The sequence below is a fragment of the Sinocyclocheilus rhinocerous genome, unplaced genomic scaffold (genome assembly GCF_001515625.1).
Source record: "Sinocyclocheilus rhinocerous isolate Xijiao unplaced genomic scaffold, SAMN03320098_v1.1 scaffold161, whole genome shotgun sequence".
Classification (NCBI taxonomy): domain Eukaryota; kingdom Metazoa; phylum Chordata; class Actinopteri; order Cypriniformes; family Cyprinidae; genus Sinocyclocheilus; species Sinocyclocheilus rhinocerous.
In genome coordinates this window covers 992,212-1,015,699 of record NW_015627226.1, presented here as the reverse complement: position 1 = coordinate 1,015,699, position 23,488 = coordinate 992,212, and the positions used below count along the sequence as shown (strand labels likewise).

The 23,488-nt window shown below is 37.3% G+C and overlaps 2 protein-coding genes across 2 annotated transcripts in view; both read right to left on the bottom strand.

Annotated features, from left to right (window-relative positions):
- Positions 1–209, bottom strand: part of LOC107722497 (uncharacterized) — a 38,539-nt gene extending 38,330 nt beyond the window's left edge. The window contains exon 1 of the mRNA XM_016530865.1: positions 77–209. The gene's annotated coding sequence lies outside the window, so the exon portion shown is untranslated. The remainder of the gene's footprint in view (positions 1–76) is intronic.
- A 266-nt stretch (positions 210–475) lies between these two features.
- LOC107722488 (uncharacterized) lies at positions 476–19,278 on the bottom strand. The gene is made up of 26 exons (XM_016530855.1): positions 19,269–19,278; positions 19,015–19,016; positions 18,787–18,837; positions 17,667–17,828; positions 16,396–16,557; positions 15,619–15,717; positions 15,348–15,525; positions 14,397–14,533; positions 14,212–14,315; positions 11,830–11,995; positions 11,533–11,718; positions 9,311–9,463; positions 9,070–9,177; positions 8,852–9,004; positions 8,574–8,718; positions 7,472–7,630; positions 7,249–7,367; positions 5,820–6,017; positions 4,646–4,830; positions 4,375–4,557; positions 3,343–3,434; positions 3,061–3,230; positions 2,808–2,961; positions 2,589–2,668; positions 2,281–2,461; positions 476–501 (listed from the first exon to the last, which is right to left on the bottom strand). The coding sequence occupies exons 1-26, from the start codon at positions 19,276–19,278 to the stop codon at positions 476–478; spliced, it is 3,363 nt and encodes a 1,120-aa protein (XP_016386341.1).
- Between the last annotated feature and the right edge of the window lie 4,210 nt (positions 19,279–23,488).

Genomic DNA, 23,488 nt, shown 5'->3' with positions numbered 1-23,488 from the left:
GAAAATAAATAAGTGAATGAGGAGTCTGTTGTGTTGTTGTCTTAAAAGTTTTCTGCTATTTGTTGAAATCACTTACCTTGTACACCATACCTGACCCTCACAGCAGAGCTCCACTCTGGGCCCCTTTGCTTCAGTAACCCAAGAGCTCTGATGCTGACAGCACTCGGCAAAAGAAACCCGGCATCTATAGAATAAAGTCTCTGGCTATCATCCAGACTTCTCTCCAGCTGCACTGTGAAGTGAAGCAGAACAAAAAGAGCTGGCCGCAAATCACAACTATATAACAACTATAGAGCACAACTTTACAGTTCTGGAAATAAAAATCCCATTCTTTTTGTCTAAAGAGACATTGAGTTTTAAGATGAAAATCTTTTAATCTACCACAACCTTCATTTTCAAGTGATGAAAAATGCTTTTTTTGGAGGAAACAAATTAGCGATTTCAACTTCTTCTTTTTTTTTTTTTGAAATTATGTTTAATAGTCAAACTGAAGCACTGAAGCTAACACAAATACAATTTGAAAAATTTTGAAAAACCTTTTTCGAATTTTTGTGAAAAATTATATTATGATATTTTGTGGAAAAAAACTGTATGCGATGTATTGATTTTTTTTTTAATTCAGCATCATCAAATGCAATATTATTTTTCAAGATGCAGGGCTGTGTAATCACTTAATAAATATCAGTCATTTTATGTTGTACAAATGAGCAATATCACACAAGCAGCGGTGCTTGGAGGTGAGATGTCCGCGGGTAAAAACATGAACGTAGCTTTATAATAGCAAATAGCAAGTAGCTTTATAATAGCAAATTAAGTTTTGCTTTTGATGAAATGAGACACTGACACTGTTTTTCATGTTTAATACTGCTGCTTGCTTTTAAGCTATATATTGAATAAAGTGCCATGTAAATACACGTGACGTGACTTCACGGGAGTGCTAATTTGCAGAGCTTGTGCAATACCCATGTTGCTATGAACAGATGCTTTTTTTATAAAAAATGCTTGCTGTTTTCTCCATTTTTGTTATGTTTCTTTTGTTACTGAGAGGAAAGCGTGCAGCACATATTTACATATTCATTTAAACGTCGCTTTCATCAGAGTGGGCGGCGGCGTCGGGATGTTCGATAACAGTATACCGCTGCTCACGTATTTCGAACTTCATTTTACCCCTAAATGAAGAACGAAAAAGAACTTCGTTTTGAGTATATCGGGGCCTTAATGGCGGAATAATGTAACTAAATTCACCTTCGCAAACACGCACGCCGTTTCTCAATACTAAATACTATTATAATTACTACTATTAATTATATAAAATATTATTTATTGAATAAAAGTATTTAATAAACAACAACAGCCATCAAAAAAGTTGCTAGGCAATTTAGGTCAAAAGTACAAAGGCAGCGCTGAACGGCTGCTGACGCCCTGGAGCTCACATCTCCGAAAACGTCGAAGCAAATTTTTAAATACCTAGATGTTATCTTTATTAACAAACCACTATTTGAATTTTAAACAACTACATTCTCAGCTACAAACTCTTACAACTACATTCCGTGACACAAAAACAGTATTATTTATAAACATTATAGTGGAATTGGGCGTCCGCTATGACACTCGCTGTGATACATACTGCAAGCAAGTGTTAATAAACAACAACAGCCATCAAAAAAGTTGCTAGGCAATTTAGGTCAAAAGTACAAAGGCAGCGCTGAACGGCTGCTGACGCCCTGGAGCTCACATCTCCGAAAACGTCGAAGCAAATTTTTAAATACCTAGATGTTATCTTTATTAACAAACCACTATTTGAATTTTAAACAACTACATTCTCAGCTACAAACTCTTACAACTACATTCCGTGACACAAAAACAGTATTATTTATAAACATTATAGTGGAATTGGGCGTCCGCTATGACACTCGCTGTGAGAAATACTGCAAAGCAAGTGATACAAACGGTGGAACGGTTGGAGTTCTGTTATCACTAAAATATCACACGGATGGAAAAGGCTCTCAGCCAATCAAATTCGAGGACCAGAAAGAACTGTTGAATAAATTCAATTACGTCATTTACAATGCATTGTAGGATGATTAGCTCAGATCATATGCTTTATTCCTTCAAATTCAAAGTTTGTAATGTTGTGAATCATCTCAGAGCTAGTCGGTTTGGTTAACATCTAAGAACCCTACATTGACGAATCTTTTGAAATCCCTAATGAATGAAAAATGAGAAAGTGAATGAAACAAACACTTATGGAACCGTTAAAAAGTATTAACAAATTCTTGCCTGAGAACGATGCGTCCTTATTGAAGACATTTTTAAGCAAGGCCTGTATTATGAACTTCCTGCTGCGAGCATGTGTGGTGTTGACTGAGAGGGAGAATGGATGCCCATCTGCTACTACTTTGGCATCAAGATGAAAGTGGGCTCTCGTCTCTGAAGCAAGATTCACTGTCTCCAGTAGTCCCTTGGGCACAATGGTGAATGATTTAATGAAACATGTTCTTGATTAAGACAAGATTCTTGAATAAATCAGCATAACAGCTTTTAATGAGACTTTGAAATTGATAAAAGCAAATGTTCCTCTCACTTACCTTGATAAAATAATGGTGGATGTTGTCTATCAGTAGTTCGATTCTGCCTGAATGTTGGTTGTTTAATTCTTCAAGCTGCGCTGTGATAAAAAAAGATGGGAAAATATCCTAAACATTCTAAGAAACAAAGTTATGTAAGTACAGTTGTTTTGTGTTCTAGTTTGAAATCAGCCTTGAAATATTCATTAGGAAATCCATTTTTTGAAGTGGTTTTGAAACCTTGAATGTGAATGGTTTTTAGGGGATGTGTTATTTTCAGAATCAGCCTTTTTGGACTGAGATTGACATCCAGGGACACATCTCTGGGGATAGTGGATTGCGGTGTGCCAAGAAAGAGAAGCAGAGTGGCTTCCAGTGGCATCCAGGAATTACGCTGTCAAAGATCCACAAGAAGCACAGAAAGAACAATTTAATGAGGAGTTTATTTTGACCTTCTTAACTTGAATGGACAGATGTCAGATATCTTCCCTACCTGGGGTACAAAAGTATAGGCTGCCTCCAAGAGGTACTGGTTGAGACCAGTGTCTAGTTTTTGGAGTCTGACAGTAAAAAGAACGGGGTCCAGTGGTGGGAAACCTTTTCCCATCAGTGTCAAAGGATAAATGATATCAGAGCATAACTGCCATCCAACCATCTTAGACCCTGACAAAATAACCATTCAAATATGTCAAATACGCCAAATACACCTTTTATGTCTTTCCACAAAGAAAAATGTTAAGAAACATATAACTTTTGTTGTTTTAAATACACTCACATGCTTTAGGAGTGCAAGTGTTCTTCTCCTTGAGATTTCTTGTAGCTATGAGCTCCTCTTTACTTTCCCCACTCACACGATACATTCTGGAGCTGTTTCGAGTAGACGATCAAGCGATTTTAGAGTCAAGATAAAACAACTGTTTATAGGTCAGTGACAAATAAAAGTGTCTACAATTAAGAAAAGGAAAAATCTTTAAGAATATGTAGTTTAAAACATGTGCCAATGTATTCTTTGTATTAAAGTTGGTTTCATATGGTTTTGAAAGCTTTTATATGTCTTTTAAGAATAAAATTGAATGACACTAAAATGTTCTGTGGTGCAACCATCATGTAAGTAATAACATGTTGTTACACATTAAATACATGTAAGTGTACACATCGTAATCATTATTTTCAAAATGTAAACAATTTTTTTCATTTATTTTTTTTTACAAATTTCACGAATAAATATTCTTAAATTCATAAGTAGATTCAAGTTTTTAGGGAGTCGCACCACATGACATTTTACAACCCAAACTAACCTTGCTTTGTCATAAAAAGTAAAAACTTGACATAACAGTTGTTAGGGTCTTCGGTAACACTTTACTTGAAGGGGTGTGCATAAGACTGACATGACACCTTCATAATCATGACATGACACATGTCATGAATATGAAGGAGGTTTTATGCATGTTTATGACAACTGTCATTAAGTGTCATTCGCTCAGTTATGTCATTTTTAATGCAAATATGACATTATTTGACCTACAAGTAATTATGTTTGGAAACAATGTTACCAGCAACTAGGGAATACACAGCCCTGTTTATAGATTTAAATATAGGGCTTTACAGCCATGTAGTGGTTACACCATGGAGCATAATTTAGAGGAAATATTTAGTAAACCTTTAGTACCGAAAATTCCCCTTAAAATACAAAATGTTAAAGACAAAATTTGACAGCACTAATATACTATATATATATATATATATATATATATATATATGAAAATTAATTCATATATTCAAAAGATAATGTAAATATGTTTCATACTTGAAGGTCAGTACATCCATGACATCTTCTGGAGTATTGAGAACCACCTTCAGGCTCTGTCCATGATGCAGATATACAGCTCCATCCAAGCTGGTGAAGGTTTTGAGTTGAGTGACCCACTCTAATCCCACACGACCAAACGCTCCATCCACTCCAGCTCTCACGGAGATAGCAACCAACGCACTGTGCAAAAGGAGAAACAGGAGTTGACTTGCCATCATAACTTCAACCTGACAGCACACTGCCATTTTCAAAACTTCATGAGACATACTTTGGTTTGGCATAGCCAGCCAGTGAGAAATGTGACCAATTCTTATAGTTAGCAATGCCTTTAATTCTGAGGGAGAACAAAGTGGACATGTTGATGCTTAGCCTCATGGGTAATCCAGAGAGAGATGGCAAAACCAGCTCCTCTGCCAGAACAATAGGCCTATGACTGATTTTAATCTCTTGACCCTGGGAAAAGGAAATAAATTAAAATTATTACAGTATTTACAACAAAATATACTACAGACGTACCAATATTAAAATGTTGGCTTATATGATAAGGTGACAATTATTAAATCAGCTTATTTCGCTCATTCGACAGCATTTAAGGCATAATGTTATTAACCACATTATATCACATTATCTCCTTAGAAAAAAAGCAAACATCAAGGTTTATTGATTTAAAAGCAGAAATGTGAAGCTTATCATTCTGTGAAAGCACTTACATTTATTCTTTTGTTTAAACTTGTGTTGTATTTGAGTTGTAAATCATTTTTAGTCACTTTGGGGTTTTAGGTATTATATTATCATGACGCTGAAGTTATAAAATTGGTTGTACCTTTACACAGACAAGGTTATTAAGTGTTTAAACTTAAATCATGTTTACATGCATACTGTTCACATATTGTAGCTATAATATTAAAAAAGTAAGGGTAAAACTTCATTTTAGGGACCAATTCTCACTAGTCGCTTATTAGCATGCATATTGCTAGCATATTGGCTGATTATTAGTACTTATAGGCACATATTAATGCCTTATTTATATTTTAGATCCCTTAATCCAACCCCATACCTAAACTTAACAGCTACCTTCCTAACTATTAATAAGAGTTTATTGAGGCAAAAGTCATAGTTAATAGTGAGAATTTGACCTTAAATGGTGACCAAAGTGAGGATTAAACCCAGAATGCTCCTTTAAGTAACAGCTTGAGAAAGAATTTCTTACCTTTAACAACTTGACAACAACACCAGCTGTACTCAGTGACAGCTTTCTCTGATATGCATAGAGATCATCACAGGTCATAAAGGTGAGGTCGTTGCCGAACATTTTCACATTCATCCAACATCGGAACCTACTATCTCTTTTCCTCTGCTCTGTGAACTTAAACAGAAATATTGGTCGTGCCGGATGTGGAACCAAATAACAGACACAAACCCACAATCTGCAAGACTCTCACCTTAGTCTTGATGGAACTCAAACCTGTGGACTGACAGCCATCACTGCCTCCTTGTTCCTCGTCTCTGTTTCGTCCTTTCTGTTCATGTCTCATAGAGTCTGTTCGACCCTTAGGTCTGGAGTGTTCAGCTGATGCTAGAGGATGCTCCTCAAAGATTTTCTTCAGAACAGGCTCTAGGTTTTCCATTCTTAGGCTAATCTAAATAATCGATGAAAATAATTACTATCATTGAACAAAAATATATGCTACTTAAAAACTAAAATAGCTAAATAGCTATATGTTTTTCTTGTTTTATTTTTGGATAACATTAACCAATTTCTCACATGGCCTAGACAAGTGGTTAGGGGTACTAATTTAACTTCTGTAATGGTATATATTTTTGACTTAAAAAAAAAAAATAATAAAAAGTTTAAAAAAGAAAGAAAGAAAAAAGAAAAATACAGAAAAAGACCAGATTTGATCTTTTGGTTATTGGCATTATATGGGAAAGGCTACATTACTGACTCAAAAAAACAAACAAAAAAACAATATGTGACCCTGGACCACAAAACCAGTCTTGTAGCAATAGCCAAAAATACATTGTATGGGTCAAAATTATTGATTTTTTTTTTATGCCAAAAATCATTAGGACATTAAGTAAAGATCGTGTTCCATTAAGATATTTTGCAAATTTCCTACTGTAAATATATCAAAACTTAATTTTTGATTAGTAATATGCATTGTTAAGAAATTCATTTGGACAACTTTAAAGGCGATTTTCTCAATATTTAGATTTTTTTGCACCCTCAGATTCCAAAAAAAATTCAGATTTGAAAAATTTATCCTTATGACTGGTTTTGTGGTCCAGGGTCAGATATTACAATAGCTATTTGTGTTTTGGCTACCATTAACTATATGCCTGCACAGCCTAAATTTAGGGGTCTTCAAACATTTGGTTCCAGTTTTTGATGCCCATGATTAACATGATTATCCCCTTACAAGGGACCAATTTTTAAATTAAAGGCAGCTATAAATATTTTCCATGTTTAAAACCTCATTTATATGGTGACAAATATAATTGTTTTAAATATGCATTCAAATAAGCAAATATGTATTTTTAAATAATATTTGGATCTTTTAATATATTTGGTCTTGTAAATTATTATTAGTTATTTTCTATTTTTCTACAGACCCCTCATGGAAATATGCGTGTTTCTGGACTACAGTTTGAAACCCCTCACCTAGTTGTACTCGAACAAAAAAAGAATTTCAGATGTAATGCAAGTAATTACAATATGATGAAAGATTATGAAGACAAACTTATTTTTATTGGAATAAAGTTCACTGATGAACAATAAGACTAGGAACAGTACAGTAAACAGTAAATAGTTTCAATTTAGATTAGTTTTTTGAAAAATACAAACAGATGTTGAACAAATTGGATTTTCACCTCCAGAAGATTGAATGCTCTGCCTAGGACGTGAACTGTCAGATTTGCCATAGCATAACGTGGAACAAAAGATTCAGGGGAGAAAACTAAAGCTCCCTCGATGTTAGCAGCAGCCACTCCTGGAGCAGACATACAATCCACACATTGCAAATGAGGGAAAACCAAAGTGTTACAAATAGAGCATTATTGGAAACAGATGGAAATGTTATATTATGTGTAGTACCTGTGTCCACTGTGTAGTCCATATGTGAGGAATATTTCCATGGTTCAGCTTCAAAGTCTTTACTTATGATATCATCTGGCAGTGACTCCATCAGGTCTTTTTTCAGAGGATCTTCTGTTTTCTGGATATTGAAAAGGTGACTCCAAACAAACGACCCAACTGAGGAGATATCATAGAGAATGTATAAAAATGTGTCTCATTTTACAGCTGAAGAGTGTTAGAAATATGAAAGCTGAAAATATGCAACCTCTTCCATGCAGAACATATTTGGCTCATTCTAAGGAAATGGTGCCATTTGTGCTCCATGTGTGACTTACTACTGATGTAGCTATAATTGTTTTGCTAATTTATAAAAAAAAAAATTAATAGGTTATTTAGACTAAAAAAATCTAACTCAATTTTTATTTTATTTAAAATAAAAGTATCATGGTTTCACCGTAAACGCTGGCACTTTATGCTTTTTTGGATACATTTTTGTTTCATTATATTTATATTAAGCTCTTTTTAAGGCTGTCACATTCGCTACTGTGAGGGAGCGCGGAACGAGGAGACGAGGAGTACATCAACAAGTAGATTTTAATAACATCAAGGGAACCAGGAAAACACACGTAACTGAGGAGGTTGACATAAACAATACCGGACGACCAAACTAAGAACAGGGAACACTTTAAATACACATGACATGACGAGGGAATGACGAGAAACACCTGGAACTGATGAAACTAATCAGGGAACATAATGGGAACAGGAAACAGGAAGGACCAAATAAGGGCATAAGAAAACACATGGGAAAACCAGGACATGGAGTACGTGGGGAGCAAAAAAACACAAAACAGTCTGACAAAGGCCATATTTTAATTAACAACTTAAATATGGACTTTCAAACCTCAACCCAATTTTGAAGGCTTGATACTAAACAGGTTTTTGTTTTTTATTTCAGATATAATATATATGTAAGAAAAGTAATTCTACCAGAATTTACCCATTGAATATTTATCTATCCATATCAAAAGCATTTGATTTTCAAACTTTCTCTGGCCATGTTGAAGTAATGTAGCAAATTTGAGTTAGTCATAATAAATAATATTCAATAACTCAATACCTTGACTAGACTTCTCAATGCTTAAAGTCGTCTTCACAATTGTGAAAATCTCCTGGTTTGGACAGTGCATGAGCTGCTGATATGCTGCGATTCTGACCTCCACATTCTCCTGCTGGCTTTGAAATGCCCGAGCAAGAGTTGTCCTCTGATAACATAAGAAAGAACATAATGCAAGAACATAAGTCATGCCATAATAGACATAACATCAATGTAAACGTATCAGCACACACATGCATGTCCAGTGTTAATTGTATCGTAAATTGTTCGGTGATACTGACGTCATGATGGCATGGGATTCTCCTGAATGCTCGTACAGCTGCCAGCCGAAGCTCCAGCGGCACAGACTGATTCTGCACACAGCGGCTCAGTGTGGGGATGAGATCTGATGCAGCCGCTCCTGCATTCTCCACTGCTTTCAACACATGCAGCAGCTGCACAAAAGGTACAGAACAGTTTAAAGCCATATAGACTTCTCAATGCTTAAAGTCATCTTCACAATTGTGAAAATCTCCTGGTTTGGACAGTGCATGAGCTGCTGATATGCTGCGATTCTGACCTCCACATTCTCCTGCTGGCTTTGAAATGCCCGAGCAAGAGTTGTCCTCTGATAACATAAGAAAGAACATAATGCAAGAACATAAGTCATGCCATAATAGACATAACACCAATGTAAACGTATCAGCACACACATGCATGTCCAGTGTTAATTGTATCGTAAATTGTTCGGTGATACTGACGTCATGATGGCATGGGATTCTCCTGAATGCTCGTACAGCTGCCAGCCGAAGCTCCAGTGGCACAGACTGATTCTGCACACAGCGGCTCAGTGTGGGGATGAGATCTGATGCAGCCGCTCCTGCATTCTCCACTGCTTTCAACACATGCAGCAGCTGCACAAAAGGTACAGAACAGTTTAAAGCCATATTTCAGGTTCAGTATGAGTCAAGCTCAAGTATTTGTGGCATTATGTTGACTATAAAAAAAAAAAATTTTACTTGTCCGTCCTTTTTTATATAAAAAGCAAAAATCTGGTTTACACTCAGCAAAAAATGGTCCCCATTCACTTCCACTGTTAGTGTTGCACCATAACATTGATTTTTGAAATGGAGGGATGAGGTAAAATAATTTTTGGGTAGTAATCAATGTTACAAAAATTTAGCCGATTGGTGTTTTAATTAGTATTGAACCTTGAATATTACTTTAATTTAGTTGTTGCAGGATGCCTCTGTTGTCTGAGGGGTCATTGTCATCTTTCGACTGTACCCAGTGCTGGGTAATAACTGATTACATGTAATCTGGAATACGTAAAATTTTAGATTCCAAAAATTAAGTACTGTAATTAGATTATATTACATTTTAAAATGGTCATAATCAGATTACAGTTACTTTTTTGTGGATTACATGATTACAAATTGTTCACACAATGGCAGTAAATTATTCATAATTTATTGATTCTCCCTAATCATTTTTTTAAAAGTGCCCCCAATTATGCCATTTCAAATATTGCCTTTCATGCAGTGTGTAAAGTAGCTGCATGTGAATGTAAACGATCTGCAAAGCTGTAAAGCCGAAAGTGCACAATAAATAAAGTTATTGTCTCCCAAAAGAAAGAATCGACTCTGAACAGCCTAAACGAGTCGTCAAGTGGGTAACACATTTGCATAATGACCGCCTTTGTTCTACGTTGGCCGGCCACGAACAACTTGACCCCGCTCTCAAACACTGTAGCTTGTTTGTGTGGCTAACATCATGTTGAGAAGACGCTCTGTCCTAGACTGTGAAAGTAAATTCGTTTTATTTTCACTTCCAAAAGATGAGGCTGCAAAGCATCAGTGGTTAAAATGAAATTTTCCACTGTAGCACAGCAGTACAATGCCAATCTTTTTTTGTGTTCCTGTCATTTTACTGACGACGGCTTCTCTAATCTCTGGGAGTTCAACGCGAGGTATACAAAACGCTTGCTCTTGAAAGATGGCTCAGTACCCAGTTTATTTGGACCTGCTGACTCAACTGAATCACAACCTGTAAGTATGATAAATAAAGAAAGGAAAAATTAAAATCGCATCATATGACCCCTTTAATATTTTCTATCAAGCGTTCAAAATACGAAACTGTATCAATGGGCATATCGTTTCCGACATGCTCTGTACGCAGTTGACCGATCACAACAGACTGGGCCATCTGACCAATCAGAGAAGAGTAGGCCTTTTAGACTTTAGTCTTTGCAACTTTACAGATCTTCTTTATGCACCAAGAGCTTGTAACACTCCAAAGAGAAAGGAAAAATTAAAATCGCATCATATGACCCCTTTAATATTTTCTATCAAGCGTTCAAAATACGAAACTGTATCAATGGGCATATCGTTTCCGACACGCTCTGTACGCAGTTGACCGATCACGACAGACTGGGCCATCTGACCAATCAGAGAAGAGTAGGCTCACGGAAAGGCGGGGTTTAGAGAGAGTGAATCTTAGAACTGCTTTGAACAAATCGTTTAAGAATCACAGGAAAATAAGGTGATATTTAATGTATATTTTGAGAAAATGAAAGCATTTTTTGACCTTGTATGCATGTAAACCTCTTGTAGGAGACTCCCAAAACAATATTAGGAACCTTAAAAATGGCATAATAGGGGCAGGGATTTCCAAACTTTTTGTCAGTCAAACCACTTTGACCTAAAATATTTGATACTTAAAGTCCCCCTGAAACTTAGAGTTATTATTTCAATAATTTTACAACACATTTGCATGTCGGTTAATGGTCATACATTTTATTCTCTTTTTTTTTAATCCCATTCAAATCTATAAACAAGTTGTCAAAAGTAATCTAAACTTAATCCAAAAGTAGTCAGAATACATTGCCTAAAATGAGTTGTCTTGATTTCATTACTGACTAATGTAATTTGTAATCAGTAACATACTACAATTTTGTAAGTAATCTACCTAGCACTAACTGTACCTCTGTGATCTGCAAATGATCATCCACTTCACATCCTGCATCAAGACTCTGATTCAGAACATGGACGAACTGTTGGACTTCAGAGATTTCGTTACATGGACCCTGTTCCTGTTGACAAAGACCGTGGACCAGTGAAGACACAACCAGCAGTGCTTTTGGACGGATAAGAGGTATCTGCAGCAAAGCCTGAAGAAGAAAATCCACATATCAACTTGGTAACACTCTGTTTAAGAGACAACTTTCAATTTTGTATTATAATTAATTTAAATTAAGTCATTGAACAACTCAAAAACATACACTAAGGTGGCTAATCATGGATGAAGTAGGGTGGGAAGCAAAACTGATAGTATTGAGGAGAGGTAGGATTTGTTCCTGGTCCACTTCTTTGTTGAGTATGAGGTCTGTAGTGACAAGGATGCAATCCTCAGTTCCACAGGCTGACAGAGTATCTAGAAGGGGCTGCCTGCCATGACACCAAAATCAACATTACCATCGGTAAAAAAAACACAGAAATTAAAAACAATTGTTGTAATTGCTGTATAATTTATTTGAATAAAAATTGCAATCCTTTGATTCTCTCACAAAAGTATTGCGTTCCACTGCAAAACATTGCGTTCTCTCAAAAACATTTGCGTTCCTCGAGAAACTTTGCATTCCCTTGCGAAACATTTACATTCCCTTGAGAAGTTTCGTGTTCTCTTGAAAAACATGTTTAGTCCCCAAAGAAACTTTGAGTTCACTCACAAAGCACTAAATATGTTTTTCCTCCCCCCTCATATTATTTCCATCACAAAAGTTTCTTGAGTGACCGCAAAACTATTGTAAGTGAGCACAAATGCATTGAAATATTTTTTTCCCCTCCCATCTTATTAAAATAAAAATTTGAAATTATATTTGCATTTATAAAAATAAATTTTTCTCATTGCAATTTAGCCCATCTGAATTTCTATTGTATTTAATTCTTAAAAAAAAAAAAAAAAAAAACGGGTCATATAATACTGTATTGTATAAATTACAATACAGTAGTGCATAAATTAATTATAATGAGATTTTCAGCATTACAGTAATGATAAATATGGGTGAGGGATTCAAATTAGTGTCACAATGCAAAAACTTCATGGTCCCAAATAGAGGATTAAATGAGGTGATTTTTTTTCTTAGACAATACTGTCACACTTCTATTGTCGGAACGAGGAGAGAGGAGACGCAGGAGTAACTCAATTTCACAAACTTTAATGAACAGGGTAACACACACAGAGATGACGTTTAACACAGGACCGAACAGTAAGCGACGCCCCTTCTCCTCGTTTTTGTTTCCTTTTTTGTAAGTTTTGTTTTCCGTTTTTTCCCCTCCTGCGAAAATGGAAACCGCCGCAAGATTCGCTGCCCTAGCCCGCAGAGATCTTCCTTTTATAGAATTAGCCCGGAAATTCTGCGGGCTCGCCGTGATGACGGCGTTGGATGATGCCACGCTTAATTCGTTGTTCTGGATCGGGGCCAATTACCTTCGCCCCATGGACCTCCCAGACACCACAGGACTGAGCTGGAGGGAAGGTATCCTCCGGTGTCTGGAGAGTGTCCGGCCCTGATTCAGAACCAGCTCAGCGTCAAGCCCAGAGAGGGCTCCTGTTCCCACGTCCGGCCCAGAGAGGGCTCTAGTCCCCACATCCGGCCCAGAGAGGGCTGCTGTTCCCACGTCTGGCCCAGGGAGGGCCACAGTTCCCGAATCAGGCCTAGGGAGGGCCGTTGTTCCCACATCTGGCCAACGGAGGGTCTCAGAATCCGAAATTTTCCCCAAGGAATTTTTTTTTGGGGGGGGGCTATAGGGCTCCGGCCATAGACGCCGGGCCGAGTGCCGAGGCCAAGGCCACGGAGGCCGCTCCGCCATGGCCCCCTGGACTGCCTGCTCCGCCATGGCTCTCTGAACTGTCTGCTCCGCCATGGCCCCCTGAACTGCCTGCTCCGCCATGGCCTCCTGAACTGTCTGCTCTGCCATGGCTCCCTAGTCTGCCTCCTCCGCCATGGCACCCCGAGCTGCCTCCTCTGCCATGGCTCCCCGAGCTGCCTGATCCGCCATGGTGCCCGGATCCGGTACCGCCTTGTAGGCTTCCTGTCCCGCTTGAGCCTGTCCTGAGGGGCCTCCAAGGCGCCCGCCCTCCCACCCCCTTTGTTGTTGGTATGTGGCGCGAGGACGCGCCTTCAGGGAGGGAGGTGAAATGTCACGCCCAATGACTGTCTTTGTGTGTTTTTCTCCCCATATGCTCCCTGTGACCTAGTTCCTCCCTCGTGTTGATTTGTGTTCTTTGATTTCAGGTGTTCCCTCATTAGTTTCCATGGTTGTTGATTAATTACTCCACCTGTTTCAGTTCTCCCTGATTACGTTCCCTGTGTTTATAAGCCCAGTGTTTCCTGTGTCTAGCGTCCTGTGTTAAACGTCATCTCCGTGTGTGTTACCCTGTTCATTAAAGTTTGTGAAGTTGAGTTACTCCTGCGTCTCCTCGTCTCCTCGCTCCTCGTTCCAACAGTAGAAGTGTGACAAATACCATGTTTGGTTTTTTTTGGAATATGTACCATGGTTTTATTACAGCATGCTATGACGTATATAAAGTATATATCATCAGTAAACATCTTCCAGCATTACGCTATTTTAATGTATGTAATAAGTTTTGAAGGACCAACCAGTCATCTCGACATTTGAAGGAGGCCTCATGCCACAAGTCTCTCAACTGATGGGACGACAAGGTTCTCAACTGGAGCACCAGATTCAGGAGAAGCTCTGATTGCTAAGAGTGATGAAGAAAAGTGAGAGAAACTTACCATCTTGAATGAAAGAATCACTTTAATACTGTAAGCTGGCGCCTGACCTGTTGCTGATTTGCGAGATGAGCACACAACCTTCTCACTGTGTTGGAAACCTCTTGAACTGATGGTCCACCATGTCTGCCTGAGATTTGGCCTTCAGCCTCAAACACAATACTGGTCAAGTAACCGGCGTTCTGCCCTGAAATGACAGAGAAGATGATTACGAACTTTTCCACGACATTCTAATTTATTGAGATGCACCTATATGTTTTATTATAGTTTTACATTTAAATACTAGTATCATTTTAAAGAGTAGTGTTGAATAAAGTATCCAGTTTTCACACTTACTCTAAGTAAAAGTAAAGAGAGGCTACTTTTATGGAAACTGAACAAAGCATAGAATCTAAAATTCTTTCATAGCGGGTACATGCATAAATCACTTTAGCAAAATATTGGTCATTATTTTCATATCTAGAGCCATATAGAGACCAGACTCTTCTGATTTGTGTCTGTATGCATTCACCAGATAACTATTCAGATATTGCACACCAACTTAATCATCATTTCATAATTCTTAAACAACAACAAAAAAAATGTATCACATTAAGGACATAATTTTTAGATTCCCAAATAGAGATCCATTGCACGTTATTATAGATTCAGATTGATGATTTGTGAAATTAATCATTTAGATCTCTGTTTGAATGAGTTTGAAAGATTCACATGAACCGAATAATCAAAAGAGTTGGCTAAAATGATTCATTCATGAATTGGATGTTACTATCACAAAACCGCATGTAGCTTATATTTCTTGCAGACTTTTTTCACAGTTTGAAAACTCTATTAAATTTGATCCACGAAAGGGTCAAGAGAAGTGTATCTGAGTAAAAAGATTAATTCTTTTGTCTAAAATGTAGTCAACATAAATATTTATACTCAATTAAAGTAGAAATATAGCATTAAAAGAGTGACATGATCATACTAGATCGACAACATCAAAAGCTTAGTCTTACCCAAATCTGATGGAATCACTTCAAGGGTTCTCAGGAGAGTCAGGCTTGAAATGGTTTTAGTTTCTGTTACTTCTAAGAGGCCTGGCAGTGGAACCAGTGACACTGTTTCTGTACAGTTGACCGTCTTCAGCATTGTTCCATCATAGAGCTGGATGCATGTGAGGCCGGCACTCACCGTCTAATCAAAATAAAAAACAACTCAAACTTAAGGCAATTCACATTGGGTCAGATGTGTGAATGTTGGGTGAAGAATAGAAAAAGTGGGGCCCACCATGCCATCCTTCAGGGGGACAGAGCGCCTCCAAAACTGATCGATTCTGTCACTGAGGCACTGCTGGAGGCTTCGGCTCTTCACCAGCGACAGTCCCCTCTGTTCATAAGAACTCATACATGTCCCATACACATCATTCTGTAGAGAAATCATAATCTAGTGTCATTCGGAGTATACTAATGATAATAGTTTGTTTTTTAATGTTTTTGAAAAAAGTCTCTTATGCTCACTTAGGCTACATTATTTGAACAAAAATACAGTAGTAATACTGTAAATTATTCGTCCGATTTAAAAGAACGGTTTTCTAAAATGTAATTTATTTGTGTGATGCCAAAGCAGAATTTTAAGCAGTCAGTACTCCAGGTCTTTCAGAAATCAATTTAATCTGCAGATTTGGGGCTCAAGAAACATTTCTTATTATTATTAGAGTTGAAAACTGTTGTGCTGCTTAATATTTTTGTGGAAACATTTTTTTTTTAGGATTCTTTGATTAAAGTTTATTTGAAATAGAATTCTTTCGTAACAATATAAATGTCACTTTTGATCAACTGAATGCATCCTTGCTGCATTAATTAGTTTTTTTTTTTTTTTATCTTATTGACCCTAAACTTTTGAACGGTAGCATATATTGCATTGTTTTATTAAAATAACCATGTCAACTTTTTGCAAATTTACAAACTCAGTGCCTCAAATACACTTCAAAATTGAGCATATGATTTTTGTATAAAAGTGGGCCTGTACAAACAAGCGTGCAGAGTGAGTTACAGTTCCTCTCACCTCTCTGATTGTCTCCCTGGCTCGTCCCGAGTGCGAGGTCTGGAACATGCTCAGAATGGACCTCTTGATGTTGAGAGTCCACACCTGCTCAGCCTCCTGTGGGCAGAGCTTTGTGACCTTTCCCCCCTCGAGCCAGAACCGCAGGGGGTTCTTCTCCAATGACTCTCTGAGAAATCAAAACACCAGATGGACCTTCAACCTCTTAACACTCATGACAGACTAACTCTCTACAGCAGCAATAGAGTGATTATAGTGATGTGGCATCAACTGAAGTATTATGTTATTTCAAATGTTTGTCACTACATGATTAATTCTGACACTTTGAACCAGATATAAAATTACATGACTATGGAATTAGTTTGTATTAATTGGATGCAAACACAGAAAATGTTAGAAGAGTGTGAGTGAGTGTAGCACATCAAAAGAAACTTAAATTACCTTATGTTCTTCAAGCGTAGCACAGAATTGTTTCTTTTCGAAGAGCTATGCTTTATTTGTATGTTCCTTAGCTACATACAAATAAATATAACAAATATGGAATAAATGAAACATGATTGCAAAGATTTAAAAAAAATAATCTAGGTATAGGCATATATGAATACTGGCTATTATCTGAAATTGAATCAAATGCCTCAATTTTTATCTCAATGGTGAAATTATATTATGCTTGTTATGAAAAATGTTGTATTGTAAAGGAAGAAAAGCTATATCAATATGAATGACAAAATGATTACATATATAGAATGACTGATAGAACAGAACATACCTTTAATATAATTTCTGGGCATCCTGGTCGGACATCAATGTCAACAACACAGTCCAAAGCTAACTGACTGCCTCCTGATGAAGGACCTTTCCAGGCACTGTTTATGGTTGTACTGTATCTATATGTGTGCCTTTGCCCTTTCTGCACAGCTGTAAACATATATATATATATTACAGTCTTATAAAAAAAATCATAATTAATTAAACATACGGTAAGTCAGAAGCACTTCAGAAGCATTTATGTAGCCATTTAGATAATTGAAATGTCACTTTTGATCAACTGAATGCATCCTTGCTGCATTAATTAGTTTTTTTTTTTTTTCTTATTGACCCTAAACTTTTGAACGGTAGCATATATTGCATTGTTTTATTAAAATAACCATGTCAACTTTTTGCAAATTTACAAACTCAGTGCCTCAAATACACTTCAAAATTGAGCATATGATTTTTGTATAAAAGTGGGCCTGTACAAACAAGCGTGCAGAGTGAGTTACAGTTCCTCTCACCTCTCTGATTGTCTCCCTGGCTCGTCCCGAGTGCGAGGTCTGGAACATGCTCAGAATGGACCTCTTGATGTTGAGAGTCCACACCTGCTCAGCCTCCTGTGGGCAGAGCTTTGTGACCTTTCCCCCCTCGAGCCAGAACCGCAGGGGGTTCTTCTCCAATGACTCTCTGAGAAATCAAAACACCAGATGGACCTTCAACCTCTTAACACTCATGACAGACTAACTCTCTACAGCAGCAATAGAGTGATTATAGTGATGTGGCATCAACTGAAGTATTATGTTATTTCAAATGTTTGTCACTACATGATTAATTCTGACACTTTGAACCAGATATAAAATTACATGACTATGGAATTAGTTTGTATTAATTGGATGCAAACACAGAAAATGTTAGAAGAGTGTGAGTGAGTGTAGCACATCAAAAGAAACTTAAATTACCTTATGTTCTTCAAGCGTAGCACAGAATTGTTTCTTTTCGAAGAGCTATGCTTTATTTGTATGTTCCTTAGCTACATACAAATAAATATAACAAATATGGAATAAATGAAACATGATTGCAAAGATTAAAAAAAAAAAATCTAGGTATAGGCATATATGAATACTGGCTATTATCTGAAATTGAATCAAATGCCTCAATTTTTATCTCAATGGTGAAATTATATTATGCTTGTTATGAAAAATGTTGTATTGTAAAGGAAGAAAAGCTATATCAATATGAATGACAAAATGATTACATATATAGAATGACTGATAGAACAGAACATACCTTTAATATAATTTCTGGGCATCCTGGTCGGACATCAATGTCAACAACACAGTCCAAAGCTAACTGACTGCCTCCTGATGAAGGACCTTTCCAGGCACTGTTTATGGTTGTACTGTATCTATATGTGTGCCTTTGCCCTTTCTGCACAGCTGTAAACATATATATATATATTACAGTCTTATAAAAAAAATCATAATTAATTAAACATACGGTAAGTCAGAAGCACTTCAGAAGCATTTATGTAGCCATTTAGATAATTGTGTGTGTGTGTGTGTGTGTGTGTGTGGAATATCCATATAAATATGGATGGATGAATAGCAAAAAATATATTTATTAACATGTATATACTCTTACCAGGGCAAGTAGACTTGCAACGTTGATCTTGGTGCAGTTTGTGGCAGTCAGCTTGTAAAAGAAAACATTAACAAGTTAAAAACAGTCATTCACTATAGAAGTACTAACACTTATGCAAAACTTTGTGGCGAAACAAACATTTACTTGGCCTCGTAAAATATTTAGAATTCTATATTTTCTCCTAATAATCAAGGGGGGATATTAAAGAATATGATATTAAATACTTACCACTGAAAAAGATGAGCAACATTATTAGACAGAGATCTTGGAGCACTAGACAGACCGGAGACATAGCCATAAGTGATTGGATTCAAAGTAATGCCCTGCACTTCATAGGAGAGACCATTACCAAGCATAAGCACATAAGCGAATGAATAGATGTTGAGTTAAGCCTTTGTAAAAACCCACTGGACACTAAGACACCAATCAGAGGACGGATGCCCACCAGGGGACCATCCAGCTAACAAAATCTTGCTGCATACCGATGGACATCTTGAACTGAGCCTCTGCCTTCTCATAACATGCTCATGAATTTGCAAGAAATTTCTAGGGGCTTTGTTAATTTCATTTGTTTCATAACATTAATTGCATCACATGTGTACTTTTAAATCCTCCAAAAATGTGCGTCATTCACTTCCATTGTAAGTTTATACTTTTTTAGCAAGTAAAAGGCCTTTTGTAAAAATGTTCACCTTAAGGTTGTGATTCATGGGTATTTTTGCTGTGAAATCTTTGATTTTAAGAATAACTTAAATATAATGCATTGCATTATATGTTTCCCCCCACAATACAAATAATAAAAAAAAAAAATAATAATAATAAAAAAACTAAGCATTTAAATTTCATCTTACTAAGACATATTATTGTTAGATATAGAGTCACAACTGATATTTATATCTTTAGTCCGTATTACTGTTCTTTACTGCATATTTAGTCTGTTTTACAATAAAGATCTAATTTGCAACCTATCAGAATGTCATCATACATTTTTTGCCCTATAAATATCAGCAGCTGCACAAAATTTCATATTTTTGCTCAATTAGTGTGACGTGACATGTGGCCAAGTATGGTTACCCATACTAGGAATTAGTGCTCTGCATTTAACCCATCCTAAGTGCACACACACAGCAGTGAACACACACCCGGAGCAGCGGGCAGCCATTTTTTGCTGCGGCGCCCGGGGAGCAGTTGGGGGTTCAGTGCCTTGCTCAAGGGCACCTCAGTCGTGGTATTGAAGGTGTACATTCACTCCCCCCACCTACAATCCCTGCCGGTACGAGACTCGAACTCGCAACCTTTGGGTTACGAGTCAGACTCTCTAACCATTAGGCCATGACTTCCCCGCCATTCAGGGCCTCTGAATAAAATGTTCCTCCTCGAGTATGAGCGCCATATTGTCCTATGTCATACTATGTGAGCCATGAAGAGTTTGTTGAGTATGATACTCACCAAATAACATGCAAGCTTTTTTGTTTACTGTTATTATTATTATTTTGTCTAAAGATAGAATAAACTACATTTTTAAAAATAGAGTTTTTTGACTAATATTTCATATGTCAGGTTTTACAAGGTTAAATCCCTAAGTATGAGCGATAGTAAGAAGTTTAAATGGTGTCTATACATTAGACACAAGTTCATTGAGGACGTTTGATGAAAAGAAAGACCTGTCTGCACTCTCAAGTACATTTTACTGGCACCATCTGCTGGGTTAGCTGTGTAGTTAAGGGTGCCTGGGCGTAAAACAAAAACTTCTTGAGTGCAAGTTAATTAGTATTTTTTTTTCTTGGTCCCATTCCTAAAACAAAATAATTTCAACATAAGAAGCAAAGTTTTAGATATTATACATTTTTAATAGAATATTGTTTTGTAATGGTTTCTAATATTGTGAACCCAACATGTGTGTATGTGTGTGTGGTGTTCATGGTGTCTTACACACCATACATAACACACACAACACACATACACATAAAGTAACTATGCACCATTCAACCATTCACTGACCTACTAATACCATATTCCATTATTCCTTTCATTTCACCACAGCACTACCTTTTTTTTTCACTGCACCTTTAAGAAGAATGTTGGACAAAAAGAAAAAAAAGGGCGGAGGCCATCATGCATGATTCACACTTTCACAGCGTCTGTTGGAGCTTTTAGGTTGCCCTACTTTATCTTCAGTGACTGTATATTGCGTGAGCTTGCTGTGTTTTGTATGGTTTATTGCTCTCTGTAAAATACTCCGACGCCAGACTCCATCTGGTCTTTGGAGGAACGATTAAAGGCCTGTATTGATGACCTTGGTCTAATCTACTGAGAAGTTCATTGTGCACCAGTTTACGGAAAGTGGATGTTGTATGGAAACTGCAGAAAATTGGAGGATTTATATTTTAGGATTAGAGTGCAACTTCATGAGAGATGAATGAGTGTAAATGGGGCGTGTCGTGACCAGCCCCCATCTTTGGCGTAAACTGAAAAGAAAATAGATTTAAAAAAAAAACAAGAAACAGACCAAACATTGAATTCCGTGAAATAAGCACAACTAGGTGTAAACTGCACACCTTGCTTTTCAGACAGATGAGCTTTGTAAAAATCGACGCGTTTCAGAAAGGCCAGGCATAGAGGAGAAACAATAATAAGTGAAGTGAAAGTGATGTGACATGTGGCCAGGTATGGTTACCCATACTAGGAATTAGTGCTCTGCATTTAACCCATCCTAAGTGCACACACACAGCAGTGAACACACACCCGGAGCAGCGGGCAGCCATTTTTTGCTGCGGTGCCTGGGGAGCAGTTGGGGGTTCGGTGCCTTGCTCAAGGGCACCTCAGTCGTGGTATTGAAGGTGTACATTCACTCCCCCCACCTACAATCCCTGCCGGTACGAGACTCGAACTCGCAACCTTTGGGTTACGAGTCAGACTCTCTAACCATTAGGCCATGACTTCCCCGCCATTCAGGGCCTCTGAATAAAATGTTCCTCCTCGAGTATGAGCGCCATATTGTCCTATGTCATACTATGTGAGCCATGAAGAGTTTGTTGAGTATGATACTCACCAAATAACATGCAAGCTTTTTTGTTTACTGTTATTATTATTATTTTGTCTAAAGATAGAATAAACTACATTTTTAAAAATAGAGTTTTTTGACTAATATTTCATATGTCAGGTTTTACAAGGTTAAATCCCTAAGTATGAGCGATAGTAAGAAGTTTAAATGGTGTCTATACATTAGACACAAGTTCATTGAGGACGTTTGATGAAAAGAAAGACCTGTCTGCACTCTCAAGTACATTTTACTGGCACCATCTGCTGGGTTAGCTGTGTAGTTAAGGGTGCCTGGGCGTAAAACAAAAACTTCTTGAGTGCAAGTTAATTAGTATTTTTTTTTCTTGGTCCCATTCCTAAAACAAAATAATTTCAACATAAGAAGCAAAGTTTTAGATATTATACATTTTTAATAGAATATTGTTTTGTAATGGTTTCTAATATTGTGAACCCAACATGTGTGTATGTGTGTGTGGTGTTCATGGTGTCTTACACACCATACATAACACACACAACACACATACACATAAAGTAACTATGCACCATTCAACCATTCACTGACCTACTAATACTATATTCCATTATTCCTTTCATTTCACCACAGCACTACCTTTTTTTTCACTGCACCTTTAAGAAGAATGTTGGACAAAAAGAAAAAAAAGGGCGGAGGCCATCATGCATGATTCACACTTTCACAGCGTCTGTTGGAGCTTTTAGGTTGCCCTACTTTATCTTCAGTGACTGTATATTGCGTGAGCTTGCTGTGTTTTGTATGGTTTATTGCTCTCTGTAAAATACTCCGACGCCAGACTCCATCTGGTCTTTGGAGGAACGATTAAAGGCCTGTATTGATGACCTTGGTCTAATCTACTGAGAAGTTCATTGTGCACCAGTTTACGGAAAGTGGATGTTGTATGGAAACTGCAGAAAATTGGAGGATTTATATTTTAGGATTAGAGTGCAACTTCATGAGAGATGAATGAGTGTAAATGGGGCGTGTCGTGACCAGCCCCCATCTTTGGCGTAAACTGAAAAGAAAATAGATTTAAAAAAAAAACAAGAAACAGACCAAACATTGAATTCCGTGAAATAAGCACAACTAGGTGTAAACTGGCTTGTCTTGTAGATTAGGTTCCTATGAGCATAATAAGTATCCAAATGAAGAAGACGCCGCCTTCCACTTCTTCATTTAGACTATGACGTCACCAACTGATAAGAATTCATTTGAGTAATTTAGTTATGTTATTATTCCAGTCATATCTTTCACTCCACAAAGGTTTCGAAGGAAACTACTCTGATGAGATTTTTTTTTTCCATTTGGCTTACTATTAAATGGTCTCTCTTTGGTCCACGCCCGTAGTGCGCGTCAGTTCGCCACGCGGTGCATGCTGGCGACTGGCGAAATTACGAATCGCACTATGGCAAAATCAGAGTATTATGAATATCAATTAAGTTGCTTGGTAACCTTTCTGGAGCGTCCGGTCACGCATCTTAATTAATATTCATGAGCTCGTCGTGATTCGTTTATTCGCCTTCTGAGCACCGCCTACTTTCCCACGTCTGCCCTTCAGCCAATCCGTCGTAATTAATATTCATGAACTAAGCCTTCTTCGTAGTGTGATTACTAAACTTGCTGCCGGGGGCGTGGCGTGGGCTTTGC